This window comes from Filicampus tigris, chromosome 1 (assembly GCF_054856515.1).
Source record: "Filicampus tigris isolate MCC_2025a chromosome 1, RoL_Ftig_1.0, whole genome shotgun sequence".
Lineage (NCBI taxonomy): Eukaryota > Metazoa > Chordata > Actinopteri > Syngnathiformes > Syngnathidae > Filicampus > Filicampus tigris.
This window is the reverse complement of record NC_141217.1, coordinates 36,340,410-36,354,634: the sequence shown is the minus strand read 5'-3', so window position 1 is coordinate 36,354,634 and position 14,225 is coordinate 36,340,410. Positions and strand designations below refer to the sequence as shown.

The 14,225-nt window shown below is 41.3% G+C and overlaps 1 protein-coding gene across 7 annotated transcripts; it reads left to right on the top strand.

Moving 5' to 3' along the window:
* The first annotated feature begins 2,431 nt into the window (after positions 1-2,431).
* Positions 2,432-14,222, top strand: ttll10 (tubulin tyrosine ligase-like family, member 10). Of its 7 annotated transcripts, XM_086037462.1 has the most exons (13): positions 2,432-2,600; positions 4,295-4,498; positions 4,652-4,733; positions 5,764-5,882; positions 5,977-6,097; positions 7,376-7,461; positions 8,338-8,527; positions 10,162-10,333; positions 10,468-10,608; positions 11,353-11,469; positions 11,557-11,650; positions 11,720-12,018; positions 14,151-14,222. In XM_086037462.1, the coding sequence occupies exons 1-12, from the start codon at positions 2,543-2,545 to the stop codon at positions 12,016-12,018; spliced, it is 1,683 nt and encodes a 560-aa protein (XP_085893588.1). In that variant the 5' UTR covers positions 2,432-2,542; the 3' UTR covers positions 14,151-14,222. The 7 variants fall into 7 exon arrangements, with proteins under 7 accessions (XP_085893588.1, XP_085893596.1, XP_085893580.1 ...); XM_086037470.1 differs by lacking the exon at positions 14,151-14,222 and having other exon boundaries at positions 8,341-8,527; positions 11,720-12,516; XM_086037454.1 differs by lacking the exon at positions 14,151-14,222 and having other exon boundaries at positions 11,720-12,516.
* The last annotated feature ends 3 nt before the right edge of the window (positions 14,223-14,225 follow it).

Genomic DNA, 14,225 nt, shown 5'->3' with positions numbered 1-14,225 from the left:
GTCACTTCTGTCGACTGAAAATGACATCATAACTGCTCAGGGCTCAGGTAACGACCAATCATGACCTGTTTTCTGAAGCTGAGCCATGATTGGTCGTTACCTGAGCCCTGAGCAGCTGTGATGTCATTTTCAGTAAACAGAAGTGGCAAAATGGCCTCCCCCTGTGATGGCTAAAAAGGGTGGATTTTGCTACTTAACTCATATTCCACAAACTCAATATTAATCAGAATTCTGTGTTTCAACTAGTGGGCCTGCTGGGAACATATTCTTGAAAAAAATATGCCTGTGTTGATGTCCACTTTAAGTAAAAGTTTTAAAAAGTACAAACTCTGAAAAGTAGTTGAGTACATAAGGAAACCTGAGTGTTACTGTTACTTATATAGAGTGCCTGTTTTGATAACTTGGCTCATGAAAAACACATCTTTTCACACAAAATAATTTTCCTCTTTTATTAAATCACATAGTGTTCATAATGAGAAGGGAGGGAAAAAAATCAGTGTAAATAGCTTGAGAGCCATTTGAGACGCACGGTGATTAAGCGATTGAACATGCTCGAAAATTGGCACAAGAATATTGTTCAACTGCATTCCTGGTGCCTGATTTGCCCGAGACATTATGATGTGTTCTTAATTGTCATGGAAAGAATGGTTATTATGGGATTGAAGATTGAGATTGAAGGTATAATCACAGCTTTGTGGCGGTCTTTAAAATAATTGCGGGGTGGAGGAAAAGTCAATAATAGTCGAAAGGGTGCAGAGACAGAGACTCAACACTTTTAAACTGCAAATCTTTTTTCATCACACAATTTAACTTGGTAGTGCCTTTATGTTGAAATCAATCGATTTATTTTTGTGATCTTCACCACCAGATAGCCGCCCAAATTATTAGATAGTGTTCGGAAACACCCCCCAAGTAAGTTCTTATTAGTTAACTTTCAAGATTCAGTTGCTTTGTGTAACCATTGTAAGTTTTTATGTTGAAAAAATGTTTTTATATTAATGTCAGCAAATGTGTTTTTAAGCAGAAAACCTTATTAGTTTAGTTTGTTAAAAATTAATCAATATACACTTTTTGACAAAAGATTAAAATGTTCTTCTTTGGACTCAAACTAGTTGAGATGGCTCAACAGCGCCTCTGTTGGTCTTCGCCCGGTACTGCAATCCATTTCCCTTCAATTGCATGATGACTAGACGATCAATTCCACACAATTGAGACAATTAGAAGCAATCAATTGACTGTTGATGATGCCCATTGCCATGGATATAAGGTAAATACATATTTGAGTTTTTGTGTTTTTTGGGTAGATTTTCCACATTTCTTTGTTCAAGTAATAATTAGTCACCCAGTGTAGCTCTAATGTGCTTTTGGGTTGAAATGACAAGAAAAAGGGAAAAAGATCTTGCTGTAATGCATTAACATCTGACTAATTTTAAGTGCTCTTTACAACCTGCTCAGGTTTTCTAAAACAGTTGTGCATAATGATTTGAAACACTATTATTCTGAGTAACTTGAGGTTAAAAAAAAAATCACTATAAATTGCAATGACAATTTAGGAAAATGAACAAAAGCAATCCATCCATTTTCTATAGCGCTTGTCCTCATCAGGGTTGCAGGTGAGCTCGAGACTGACTATCGCAGCTCACTTTTGTGCAGCAGGCGGGTTACACCCCGGACTGGTCGCCAGCCAGTCGCAGTGAACAAAAAATGGAATCTGCCTCGTAATTTGAACACAGTGTAAATTTGTTTAATAGCAAAGACAAGTGTAGATTTTTACATGCTGGATGGTGCGTGTTTGTGGGCTTCCTCTAGTGGTACATGAAGAATTACTGAATTCAAATGGCATTTTGTGATTTTTAATTAAGAACAGTTAAATTGTTTTTAATGGTTAAGAGCAATATTTCTGCATGTAGTATTTTAAGACTGTGTTTTTTCAAACATTTCGGGTACCATTTTTATGTATGTGAAATGAATTTTAATTGAATCATTATTTAAGTCCTTACATATAAGCAGTCCAAAATGTTATAGTAGTTTACAAGAATATTAAGTATGCTTTTCAGGAATAAAACCTCAGTCTCATTTATGATCAACACATTGGCCTACTATGCTACTGTATTTTGATGTTGGTCATTATGCTGCTTTCTGAAGAGCTTAAGTTTTTTTATTAGGTGGCACCTGGTGTAAAAAAAAAAAAAAAATGATGTGCTGCTGCTTGTAGAGAAAAAAACACAATAGCTTTTACCCTTTGTATTCGGACACAATAGTAACAGAGGAGGCCTCCATGTAGTTAATATTGGATGAATCTAAACACAAAGTGGCTGTGCAAGACACACCCTTGTGGAGTTGACTGTCCGAGTGGCAACTGTTGCCATGGCTGCCACTATTGGGCAATCTGATGATTGTTTACGTAGGTGGAGTGGAGTGGAGTGGAGTGGAGTTGAGTTGAGTGGAGTGGGGTGGAGTGGAGTGGAATGGAGTGGAGCGTGGGGAGGTTTGATGACCGGCAGTGTGGCAGACAAGAAGATTCTGTCTGTCTGTGGGTTGAATGCACATGGTGGAAGAAGAGCATGCAGAGTCGTTGAGAGGGTTGAGACTCACCGGAGGCGAGTACGTTGAGTGGATATATGGCAACAATAAGCTCACATTTTGTTGTTTCCTAGTTGCAGTGCGAAGGTAAGGTTAGAATCAATGCCATTTGTTGACATGAAAATGCTAACATTTTGGAAACATGCTTCAAAGTTCAAAGTGGAATTGCTTTGTTTACCGTTTCCATGTAAACAATGAAAATGGAGAACGTGTAAGTAAAAGTACAGTGTTGCCTTGAGATACGAATGATCCGACTATCCGAGTTTTTCGAGACATGAGCTGCCGTTTGCTTTGACTTGACTTTGACAAAAATTTGAGATGAGAGAGCTGTACGGGGGCGGTGAGCCCAACTTAACTCACTTCAGAACAAGCAGTAATTTGGCATAGAGTGAAAAATTCCTCCAAAAAGAGGCTTCATCCAAGCTGTCAAATGACACTCTTAGTTGAAGTTTACTGTCCAATATAAATTACATCACAAGCATATGTACATGTAAAGCAACTACATAATTTTGTCTCCGGTAGCGCCCAAAGTCTGGTGCAAAGTGCAGTCTAACTGTGGGAATGGGTGGGGTTTTCTTTCTTTTGATGGTTTCGTGGACGGGCGCAGTTAGAAACAGCCGCTTGGTCCCCAATGTTCTTTTAACATCATCAGGGAACTTCTGGAGTGACTTGGCTGCACTGACAGTAAAGGGGCCGAAAAATATTGGACACCCCACTTTTCAATTTTTTATTTCTAAAAAAAACGTTAAAATGTTGTTCCACTTCACGATTGTTTCCCACTTAGTGTTGATTCTTCACAAAAAAAAAAAAAAAAATCAAATTTTGTATTTTTATGTTTGAAGCCTGAAAATCAGCAACAGGTCAAAAAGTTGAAAGGGGCTGAATACTTTCGCAAGCCACTCGCCTACACTCGTACTAGTGCAGACGTTAAGATGTCCGACTGTCCATGTCTCAACTGAGTAGTAGCAAGTAGCGAGGAGCTTCGTTGCCAGACAACCATTGCACATCGCTGGCGTTATTTTAAAACAACTCATTTTGAATGTGCCGCAAACTTTGCGACACAAAGTGCCACCAACTAATGGCTTTCAGCAATATGCCGTCAAACTTGAAAAAGCATATTGAGGTAAACTGAAAGTTGAAGTTTAAGGGGTGTTGAGGGTGTGATTAACTTCAGACAAATGTTAAAATATTTTTTTTTATAGAATGTGAGTTTTATTTACTGCATGTATGTAATACCTAGCAGAGCTGGGCATCATGCCTATGTGACGGACCGGTCCATCTATACGCCTATGATGGACGCCCATTTTGTTGGTGATAAACGAAAGATGGGAACCTTAAAAAAATAAACGGACTAAGCATAGCCGAAAGCCCATTTTTTCCGTCTATTTTCGGGGTGAGGCTTCAATGGCCGCGGCGAGGTTTCCGAGACCACTCCAACGACCAATCACAGCTCACCTGTTTTCTGAAGCTGAGCCATGATTGGTCGTTATTCGAGCCCTGAGCAACTGTGATGTCATTTTCAGTCGACAGAAGTGACAAAATGGCCGCCCCCTGAGATGGCTAAAACGTGTGGATTAACTCTTTTTCCACAACCGCGATATTTAACAGAACGCCGTATTTCAACTGGTGGGCCTATGTTTGGGTTGATTTCCTCTGTAAGTGCTGCTATTAATGAAGCAAGGTCTCTTTCCTTCTTCTTCTTCTTCTTCAGCTGTGGAGAACATGTCGTCTAAGGTCTTGGACAAACAAGGAGGAGAAGTGGAAGAGGACAACCAGGCTGCAGTACCGTTATCTCCTGCTCGTGATGTCTTAGACGGACTGATGACGGTCCAGGTGGAGGAGAAACAGTCTGGTGAAGACAAAAGGGGATGTGTCCAGATGGCTCTGAGCAAGAAGAGACAGGACAGAGGCTCAGGTGTGTGCATGTCCCACCCCAAGCACAATACAAAGGACATTGTATATACATTTGACTTTTTTTGTTGTTGTTGTTTTTTTGTATTGGCACAAATGTCAGTTGTATGCCTCCATAGGTTCTTTTTCAAGTGCTTGTTGATGTGTTTCTATCCAGTCAGGGAAAGGGTGCATCATGTCGAGGAGTGCAGAGGTTCTGGCCCTTTTTTCTTCTTTGGAGGAGCCAATGGTGCTGAGATGTAAGTTAGACAATCTGCTTTGGTCGCTATTTGGACAGAAAAATTGGGACATATGCTTATGATATGTGAAACAAGTTCAAATGGATGAAAAATGTGGAGCGGTTTCTACCCTTCTGGGAGACTTTTTCCAAGAGGTTGGTTCCTCCCAGACATGTTTGGTGGGCTTGTTCTTCTGCACCAAACTTGCTTCTAAGGGCGGCTGTGGCTCAGGAGGTAGAGCAGGTCATTCAGTAACCTGCTCTGTCTGAGTCATATGTTGTTGTGTCCTTGGGCAAGGCACTTTGCCTCCAGTTGTATTGTAGCTCTGGCTACATATGTAGATTACCACCACCAGAGTGTGAACGTGTGAGCGCATGAATAGTGTATCCATTGTAAAGTGTCTTTGAGTGTCCAGAAAAGCGCAGTATAAATCTGATGTACATTATTATTACTAAGTATGACTTTATCACACTTGCTTTGTGCATTGGGAACAGAAAATGATCTCGCACAAACAGATCCCAGAATATCTGGCAGCATAATCAAATATGAAAATGTAACATACTGATTCATTGACATGGACCGACAGTAAGAAATTCCACGGTGTAATCAGCTCCATATTCCTCAAAAGCAAAACGATAGCTACTCTTTATGTTCTACCGTACATAGCTATACTTCTACGCCGCATCACTTTGCTGGCCACCGTGGGCAACCTTGTTTTATTTGATCGTACGCCTCCAATGTACCATATTTATCTTGTTTATTATGGTCTATGCTTTTTCTGTTGCTGCTTTTTTTAGTGTGTTTATTAGAGTGGTTTGTGCAGATGTGGGGGGTGAACTGGACAATGAACTCCTGCCTATGTGCGGTTCGCTATTCACAAATGTACCTATTTGCATTTTTGTTGCGTGGAGCCTACCCTCAGCTATTCAGCTATTCTTGATTCCGTTGTCCCAAAATAGTTTTCAGAATCGGAATAACCCGCCCAAGTCCAACGTATCTTCACAGTGATCCCTTGTATGGTCGAGTGTGATGGCGCTCCTCTGTCCTTTAGAGTGAGCGCTTACTGTGAGAGAAGAGGGTGGAAGAGGACATACAACAAGCAGAGGGAGGACTTCAAACTCAAGTGGTGTGAGACCAAATCCCCACGCACCTACCTCAACTTCAGAGAAGGTGATGGGACGGGCTTATCATGAGGTTAACACAGCACGCAGTTCTTTTTTTTGTGTGTTTCATGCAGTGGGATCGTTTCCCATGTTGCTCCCAGGAGAACAACTGGTGTATCAGATCCCTAACAACAAGGTGCTCACCACCAAGATTGGCCTGCTCAGCAGTCTGAGGGAGTACGAACGAATCAGCTGCAAAGTCAACCACGGCCGAGCGCTCAGGTCAGCTGACTTGCTGTGAATAGGGAAATTTTATCGATTCCCGGTCCCTGGGAATTGATACTGGTACTCAACGCTATCGATTTTTGGAACTTTTGCTCTGTTGTTGTAATAAATGGTAATTTATCTCACAGTAACACCTTTAAAAAAAAAAAAAATTAACATTTATTTTTCAATATACAAACTTTGACAACAAAACATGAATTTAAAACAAATGTGCCAAAGAGGGTTGAATGAAAATAGAGGTGTAACATTTTACAATTTAACATTATAAATAATACAAACAATACATTATTACGAAAATAAATAAGTGTGAAGCAAAGTTCTTTGCAATGAACAGCACAAGGAGCGAAATTCAACAATAAAAAAAGGTGCTAGTCAATTTGGTGGCCAGTGGTTGTGCTGCTCAATGCTATCACTTCCAAACAAAAAAAATGTTTTAGTCATAAGATTTATGCATTTCTATTGCATATAAAATTCCATGCATTTGAATTACCACATAATTAATGGCACAAAATTATGCACATGAAATAAGTCAAATACAATAACTATTACACAACAGGAGAACACAAGATGAACGCTAAAACATGTACAGTGATTAGCTGTAACCTGTCAGGTTTTGGCATGACGCAGAAGCGAGGAGAGCCCAAATACGAGAGGGCGAGGCAGGGAGACAGTTTAGGGGATTTTAATGAATTAGTAAGCGGTGCAGGGAAGAACAATTGACAGGGTAATGAGGCTTGGCGTGGTGGCGTGGTGACGAGGCTTGGCTCGGCCTGGCTCGGCTCGACTCGGCGTGAGTTGACTTTGCTTGTAGCAACAATGAGCCGACAAGAACTGAAAGGAAAGCTGGGAACTAAATTCAGACATACAATGAGACAACGAGAAACACCTGGACAAGACACAAAAGGTAGGAGGGAGCTGATTGGTTAAGAGTAGGGAGTGGAAGGAGCACAGGTGGACACAATAATCATAACGAGGAAAACAGGAAAATGAGAAAAAAACATGAAAGTAAAAAAACAACAACAACAACAAGACAGACAGATCATGACATAACCAAAGCTGTTGGTTGGTTACAATTATTTACAAAAACAGACACAATAATATGGGATTAATTTGCATTCAGTATTTGACATCCATTTCAGATCCTTATTCATAAAACCACTTTCTATTTTGAAATATGTTCTTGAGACGCGCTTCTTTTGCTTTTGCTTTTGTCTCAAAGGCGTTTTAAACCAGGTATTGCTGTGTGCTAACTGCTAACTGTGTTGTGCTACGCAGGAAGCTGAAAATGACGGAGTTTATTCCTACCACCTTCCGTTTGGATGTGAAGGAAGAGAGAGAGGCTTTCTTTGCTCAGCAGGAGGGTACAGATTGAATAAGTCTATTATCTTGCGTGCACATGACACTGGTTGAACAGGCTTTGTGTTTAGTTAGTAGGCTCCAACATCAAACAAAGAAAAACTGAATCGTTTGTGCGTGGCAGTGTTAACACAACAGGCGCCTTGGTGATGGTTTCATGTACGGTGGAAAAAAATAATGCACTTCACCTCCCATGAGGCCCTAATAAAATCACCCGAGGAACATGCTGTTGTCATAGCGATGAGTCCACAAAGGGCAGGGCCGAGGCACAAACATAAGGAGATCATCTGAATATGTTGGACAAAGCCAAGGCAACAGTTACATTCAAATGTAACAATACTCGGTCATATTTTGTCTCCTGATAGGACGTTCGAAAAAATGTCATGGACTTGCCTCAAATAAGAGAATAGACGCCCAGATATCTCTGATGTCATCTCCCGCTCACATATTGACACGCCATCTGGGAGATTGCTATGTTACGCGCTGCCGTATTTAACCAGGGCTATCGTTCTCAATGCGAGCAAAACATCCCTGAGCTTGGACAAGCATCCATTGGATTTACTCCACAAATGTGTTCAACTTTGGCTTCTTTTTTTTTTTTTCGGGGTGCGATACCCCGGCAGTAGTGCGCCAGTGCTGCCAAAGAGGAAAAGTGTGGCGATTATGACCGTAGAGCCAGAAAACACTTTTGAAGGGCTGGATAATCATTGCAATATTTCTAAACCGACAATAAGTCAGCATCAATCATGAAACAATTTGACCCCAATTTGAAAAAAAAAACATTCGTAAGCGATTTCTTATGAAAGTATTACATATTTTTGACGGTACATGCGAAGAGCTTGACATCAAGCATCTCTGAGAGTCAGTTGTTGGCACTCAAGCAGGTGCGAAGAACAATTCCAGTCAAATGTGGATATGCAAGCCCACGGGTCGGAACCAGGGCAGGGGGATCTTTCTGCTGAAGAGCGCGGAGGACGTTGCCGCCTTGAAGGTGAAGCTGCAACGCATGGAAGACCTGCCGGGCAACACGAAGATGCTTCACCGCCAGCCTCAAGCTTACATCGTCCAACAGTGAGTACATACATTGCGATGTGAAGGGTGTCTTGAGATACAACTTTCCCATTGTCATGTTTTCACACCCTTTATTGCTCTGGATTCTGCATGCTGGAAAAGTGTGGGCGCATGAATAGTCTCAGATAATGTTTTGAACTCCTCGTATTAAAGTGGATTCCACGTTTTGTGCAGTTGGTGGTCATAAGCGATTAGCGTTACAGTAGGTGTGATTGCTTTACAGTAGGGCGTGTGCGCGTCCATGCGGAAAGCTCCTATGTCAAAATGTGGTCGACAACACCAGCCCGAAGTCAGTGACACATTATTGACCAAGGTTAAGTGTTAAAAAAATTGGCAATGTGACGTTCATGGCTCAAATATGACATTTTTTACGCGATATGCGACTTGTCTGCCTAAGTTCTCTCTGCATTTGCTCATGATAGCTGTGACTACGCACGAGTGCTGAACCCAGCCGTGATTAATTTGCTGCTCCCTAAAAACATTTATTATGGCCTATCTTCATGGTTTAAACTATATATACACTTGAAAATAAATGCCATGAAGCCATTAAAGCCGAAAGCGCCTGGTTCAACAGTTCCCCAAAACCTAACTTCGTGTTTGGAATTACCCTTGAAAACCTGACGTTTTCCCAGAAATTTAACAGTTGCAAAATAATTAATATCCCAGCCCTTGTAGCAGACAGAAACATCATTCCAAAAGAATTTGAGACCTTAGACATGTGGCTTGCACACAGGCCCAAGGTTATTCATCTTTACTGTTTCAATCGAAGATGTAAAAATAAAGTGTCAGTGCAGGAGAAGCAGTATTTTGAATGTAAAAAATCGAATGGTAATTAACTTCCTCGATTCTGTTACAAAGACGTCTACATTGTCGTTGTCTACAAACGTATATCTTAACTATACATCACATTCGACTGGTTCTACTGGTTCCACTGGTTCAAAGTCCACAAGCGCGTCGTCTATATCACTGCCGTTACTCATTTCAAAGCTCACGCGATCGACGGGCGACCGCCATTATGAGTCGCAAGAATTCCGGAACAGGCTTATGACACCGTCACGTGTACATTCTGATGAATTTTATTGGTTAAGGGACCACTAATTAAAGGAGCAAATGACGCGTACGCTCCCTCGGCTTTCAGGTTAGAAAGACGCAACAGCGCTCCCGGCTCTAGTGGTAGAAACGCGGTTATGCGCTCCCGTCCGTAATGGGTTAAGCAGAACAAAAAATATAACCACGTGTAACTTTCTCTGACAACCCAGGCTAAACTTAGCTCCAGCCTCGACATACAGTTTGTACTATATTAGTCCAAATGTATCACTTCTGCACACTTCCTTCACACCAAATATTCAAATATTACCATTAGCCAGCATTTTGGCACCATTTTGTGGCATTCAGGGCACTACAGAAGAGAGTTTTTCAGCGAGTCGCAGGGGCTTCGCTGCAGTTCCTTTTTACTTGGTTGTAAACTCTGCTTTCACTTGACATACATTGTGATTTACCAGTTACTCCCAAAATGCATCTGTATAAAAAAAAAAAAAGGTGTCCACCCCCTAACTGTACACTGTACTTGGCTTGGTACGTTCTACATCAAATCATTGAAGCGTTTGTGATCTTTGCACTGATTAATTGTCCAGTTACATCCAGCGGCCGCTGCTGTTAAGAGGGAAGAAGTTTGACGTGCGCTCTTATCTCCTCATCGCCTGTACTTCACCTTACATGGTCTTCTTTCGTCACGGATACGTCCGACTGACCTGTGAGCACTATGATCCCAGCTCCAATAATCTCTCAGACCACCTGACCAATCAGGTACAACCTAATAGTGTGAGCTTCAACCACCCCAAAAAAGGCATCGAAATTACTACTACTACTACTGTATTTGAAGTGGTTACATAATGTGCGTGTGTGTGTGTGTGTGTGCGCCCCCTGCTGTCTACCTGCAGTACATGCAAAAGAAGAACCCTCGGTACAGCCACATGAAGGAGGAGACCGTGTGGTCCATGGAGAGCTTCAACGCCTATGTTAACGACCGCTCTCTGGTTGCCAAGGATCTGCCGAGGGACTGGGTTCTGGGCGCGTTCACAGTGAGTGCGGCTGTTGTTGTCTGGTAGCTCGCTGGGACCAATTAGCAGTCAGAGAATGATGCAGGCTCAACTTGCACTTAATTGAGGTGAAGGCAATGTTGGCTGAGCTCATTTCCGTCCGAGGGTGCATCATCTTATTATGTACCAGTACAATAGCGATATTCAGATAATTACGCTGGTAAAACAGATTTCTTTATTTTATTTTTTTTTTTACAAATGTTTAAGTCAGAGATGCAAGTTAACTTTTCTAGATTCAATCAATCAATCAATCACATTTTATTTATATAGCACTTTTCATACATAAAAATGCAACTCAAAGTGCTTTAAAACATTCAAAGCAAAACATAGAATTATCTTCAATCAAAAGAAAAGATAAATTATTTAAAAGTTGTTGAAAGCCAAACTAAAAAGGTGTGTCTTGAGCTTCCTCTTAAAAAAAAGATTCTAGGATAAGCGCTTGTCAAGACGACACATGACACATAATACACACACAGACACACATCATATTGTTTAAATTGCTTCATTGTAAAAATGTATTCACGGTATTTATTAATTTTATGAATTAATTGTCTTAATCTAATGCCACTCTATGTCATCATGATACAGTCATGGCACTGACGCAATGTAACTCAAACCTTACTAAGGCATCGCTTCGTATCCACTCGACTGTAACGACGTACGTACAGTTTAGTATTCCACAGTGAATCTTCGATGAAGTGGTCGTTTCCCACCCGTGTGCTTCAGAGGTGCATGCAGCAGATGATGAGGCGGTGCTTCCTTGCTGTCAAACACAAGCTGGACCGCAGGCTGGGTTTCTTCGACCTGATTGGCTGTGACTTCTTGGTGGACGAGGACTTCAAGGTGGGTGAGGTGTCGCAATGAGAATTAGCATGTCTATGTGTATGAAAACAAGGCCGTATATGTTTTGGGGGTTGTTTTTGGTCCAAGGTGTGGCTTTTGGAGATGAACTGTAATCCAGCTCTCCACGTCAACTGTGAGGTGCTGAAAGAGGTGATACCCAGCACGATAACAGAGACGCTTGGTATGTTCATTTAAAGTTTAACACACGTTTGCCCCTTTCATAGTGTCATTGGTTGATGCTCCTCTTCAGATTTAACTCTTGAGCTCTTCAACAAGTGCCGTCTGAGACAGCGGATCTTGCCTTTGGCGTGTCAGAGGGAGTTTGTGCTCCTGTACGACGGACTTCATGGCTCCGATTCCAACGACAACGCAGAAAACGGCCACAAAGTCTCCAAAAAGAACCGAAAGACTAGGCCCGGGCCGTCAGTGGGACACAGCGCAACTGGGACGCCCTCCACATCTCTGGACGGCCCTTCAAGTATCAGCACCTCCAACCGTGGGCATGCGGAGCTCAAATTGAGCACGTGCACACTGCACCATCACCCGTAGGTGAGGATGTGTTGAAGCATCCTGGAAACCAACAAGAAAAGAGACACATTCAAAGAAAAACCTCTAGAGCATCATATTATGCCAAAGAGTGCAAAAAGGCAGAAAAAGGCTCAGTAAAAAAATAAATGAATAAATTTAAAAAAGCACTTTATTTGTCCGGTATACAAGTGCATCTCATAAATTACACTAGCGTGGAAAATTGAATTTAAGTCCTCTTGTGAACACATGTAACTTGTCATGAGATTCACACACAAAAGGATATTGTGATTTTCTTATGAAAACATAAGGATTTTTTTTTTATTTGCCACTACAATTAAAAGAAATATATACTTAAAACATTCCATTAATACAATAGATTAGTGTCACTTTTTGAATGAACTACCGAAACACAGCCTGTAAGGTAGTGGTGCTTGTAGTGTCTTTAATATTGTGGACCTGCCAGGAAAACCTCACATGTTATATCACTGTACAGAGTTGTATATGGTGTTTAAAATGAATGTGCACTGCTGATTTCATGACATGTTCTAACATTAGCATTGTTAAATTACTTTAATAATTTGTACATTCAACGTCTTGGCTTCTTTGTCTTCATTTCATAAAACTTCAGGTTAGTTACATTGTGAATTTTGAGAGAGATATTTGCTTCTCAGTAAAATATTAATGAATGATACTCTAATATGCAGTATAGGCCTAAAGATATGTGTCCAATGTCCAAACATGCCACAAAAGAAATTGAACCTACGGGTATCATTTCCTTTAGCTCAATGATGCGAATCGAGCGTGCGCTTGAGGGGAAAAGCCGAAAGGATAACAACAACAATGACGAATTTAATATGTAACTAACTAAACCTAAGTTGACAATGGGGAAAAAAAAGATGAAATGTAAATTGTACTTTTCAACTGGGAACCCCCTAGAGTGTGTGTGTGTGTGGGGGGGGTTGGTGTGCATGGGCATGTGGGTGTGTGTGTGCGTGGTGCATATTCTTCCATGTAGGTTTCTTTTAAAAATACATTTACCATGTACGGTATAACATTTAGAAACAAGTCATGCATGTAAGTTCATTATTTATTTATGGACAATATATATTTGTTAGGGGCGGCACGGTGGTCGACCGGTCGATGTACGCCTCACATTTCAGAGGTCGTGGGTTCGATCCCGGCCCCGGCCTCCCTGTGTGGAGTTTGCATGTTCTCCCCGTGCCTGCGTGGGTTTTCTCTGGGTACTCCAGTTTCCTCCCACATTCCAAAAACATGCATGGTAAGTTGATTGGACTCTCTAAATTGCCCCTAGGTATGATTGTGAGTGTAAATGCTTGTTTGTCTCTGTGTGCCCTGCGATTGGCTGGCAACCGATTCGGAGTGCACCCCGCCTACTGCCCATTGACAGCTGGGATAGGCTCCAGCACTCCCGCGACCTTTGTGAGGAGAAGGGGTATAATGTAGATAATGGATGGATGGATATATTTGTTAAAAATACCCTTTAAACATATTTTACACTTTTACAAATATTTTCCACTTTCTGTTTGTATCCCAATTTGCATTGTAAATGAATAAATAGGGTGCCCAATGGAAAAAAAAAAAGGAGGGGAAAAAAAGGTGCATTTTCACACCACCTAAAAGGTTGTTTCAAAATGACACCCTTTGTTAATTATTCCAGATGGAACACTAAGGATTATAGGAAAAATGCATTTTATACACAAGTCCATCTATGTTTTTATGGTGCTTATTCTGTTCTGGGTTGGTTATCCACGCTGTTTACGCAGAAGTCAGATGAATTTACCACGACACTGTATCCATAAATGACTTTTCGGTAACGCTTCTCAGTCTGGTCACGTGACATGAGTCACTTCACGCAAACAGAAGAGCGTGCAGACAAACATGAATGGTTCTGTCCACAATGTTACTGCAATTCTAACCAGCTCAGCTTGCTTGCTGACTCATCTTGTAATAATCCCAATGGGAACTCAACAATACAGTGTTTCCAAGGCAGGTTGACTGCATCAGAAGAATCTTTTTCTAAGACAGGCGCTCACATCACAGACAAAAGCAAAGTGCGAGGCAGCTGACAGGAAGGAACAAACAACCGCACTGTGCTTCACCATTTTTCTTTTCATTCTTCAATTCCTCTTTAGACGCCGGAACACCTTTGACCTGCCGGCCTGGATGGAAACAGACTACGTGTTGGTGAAAAAAAAAAAAAAAAAAAA

What these genes read in the sequence shown, in the direction of transcription:
- ttll10 (XM_086037462.1), top strand. Translation starts at nt 2,543, where the DNA reads ATGCACATGGTGGAAGAAGAGCATGCAGAGTCGTTGAGAGGGTTGAGA. An exon ending in GAGACAGGACAGAGGCTCAG is followed by an intron (nt 4,499 to 4,651) that starts GTGTGTGCATGT and finishes GTTTCTATCCAG; the next exon opens with TCAGGGAAAGGGTGCATCAT. An exon ending in CAAGCTTACATCGTCCAACA is followed by an intron (nt 8,528 to 10,161) that starts GTGAGTACATAC and finishes TTAATTGTCCAG; the next exon opens with TTACATCCAGCGGCCGCTGC.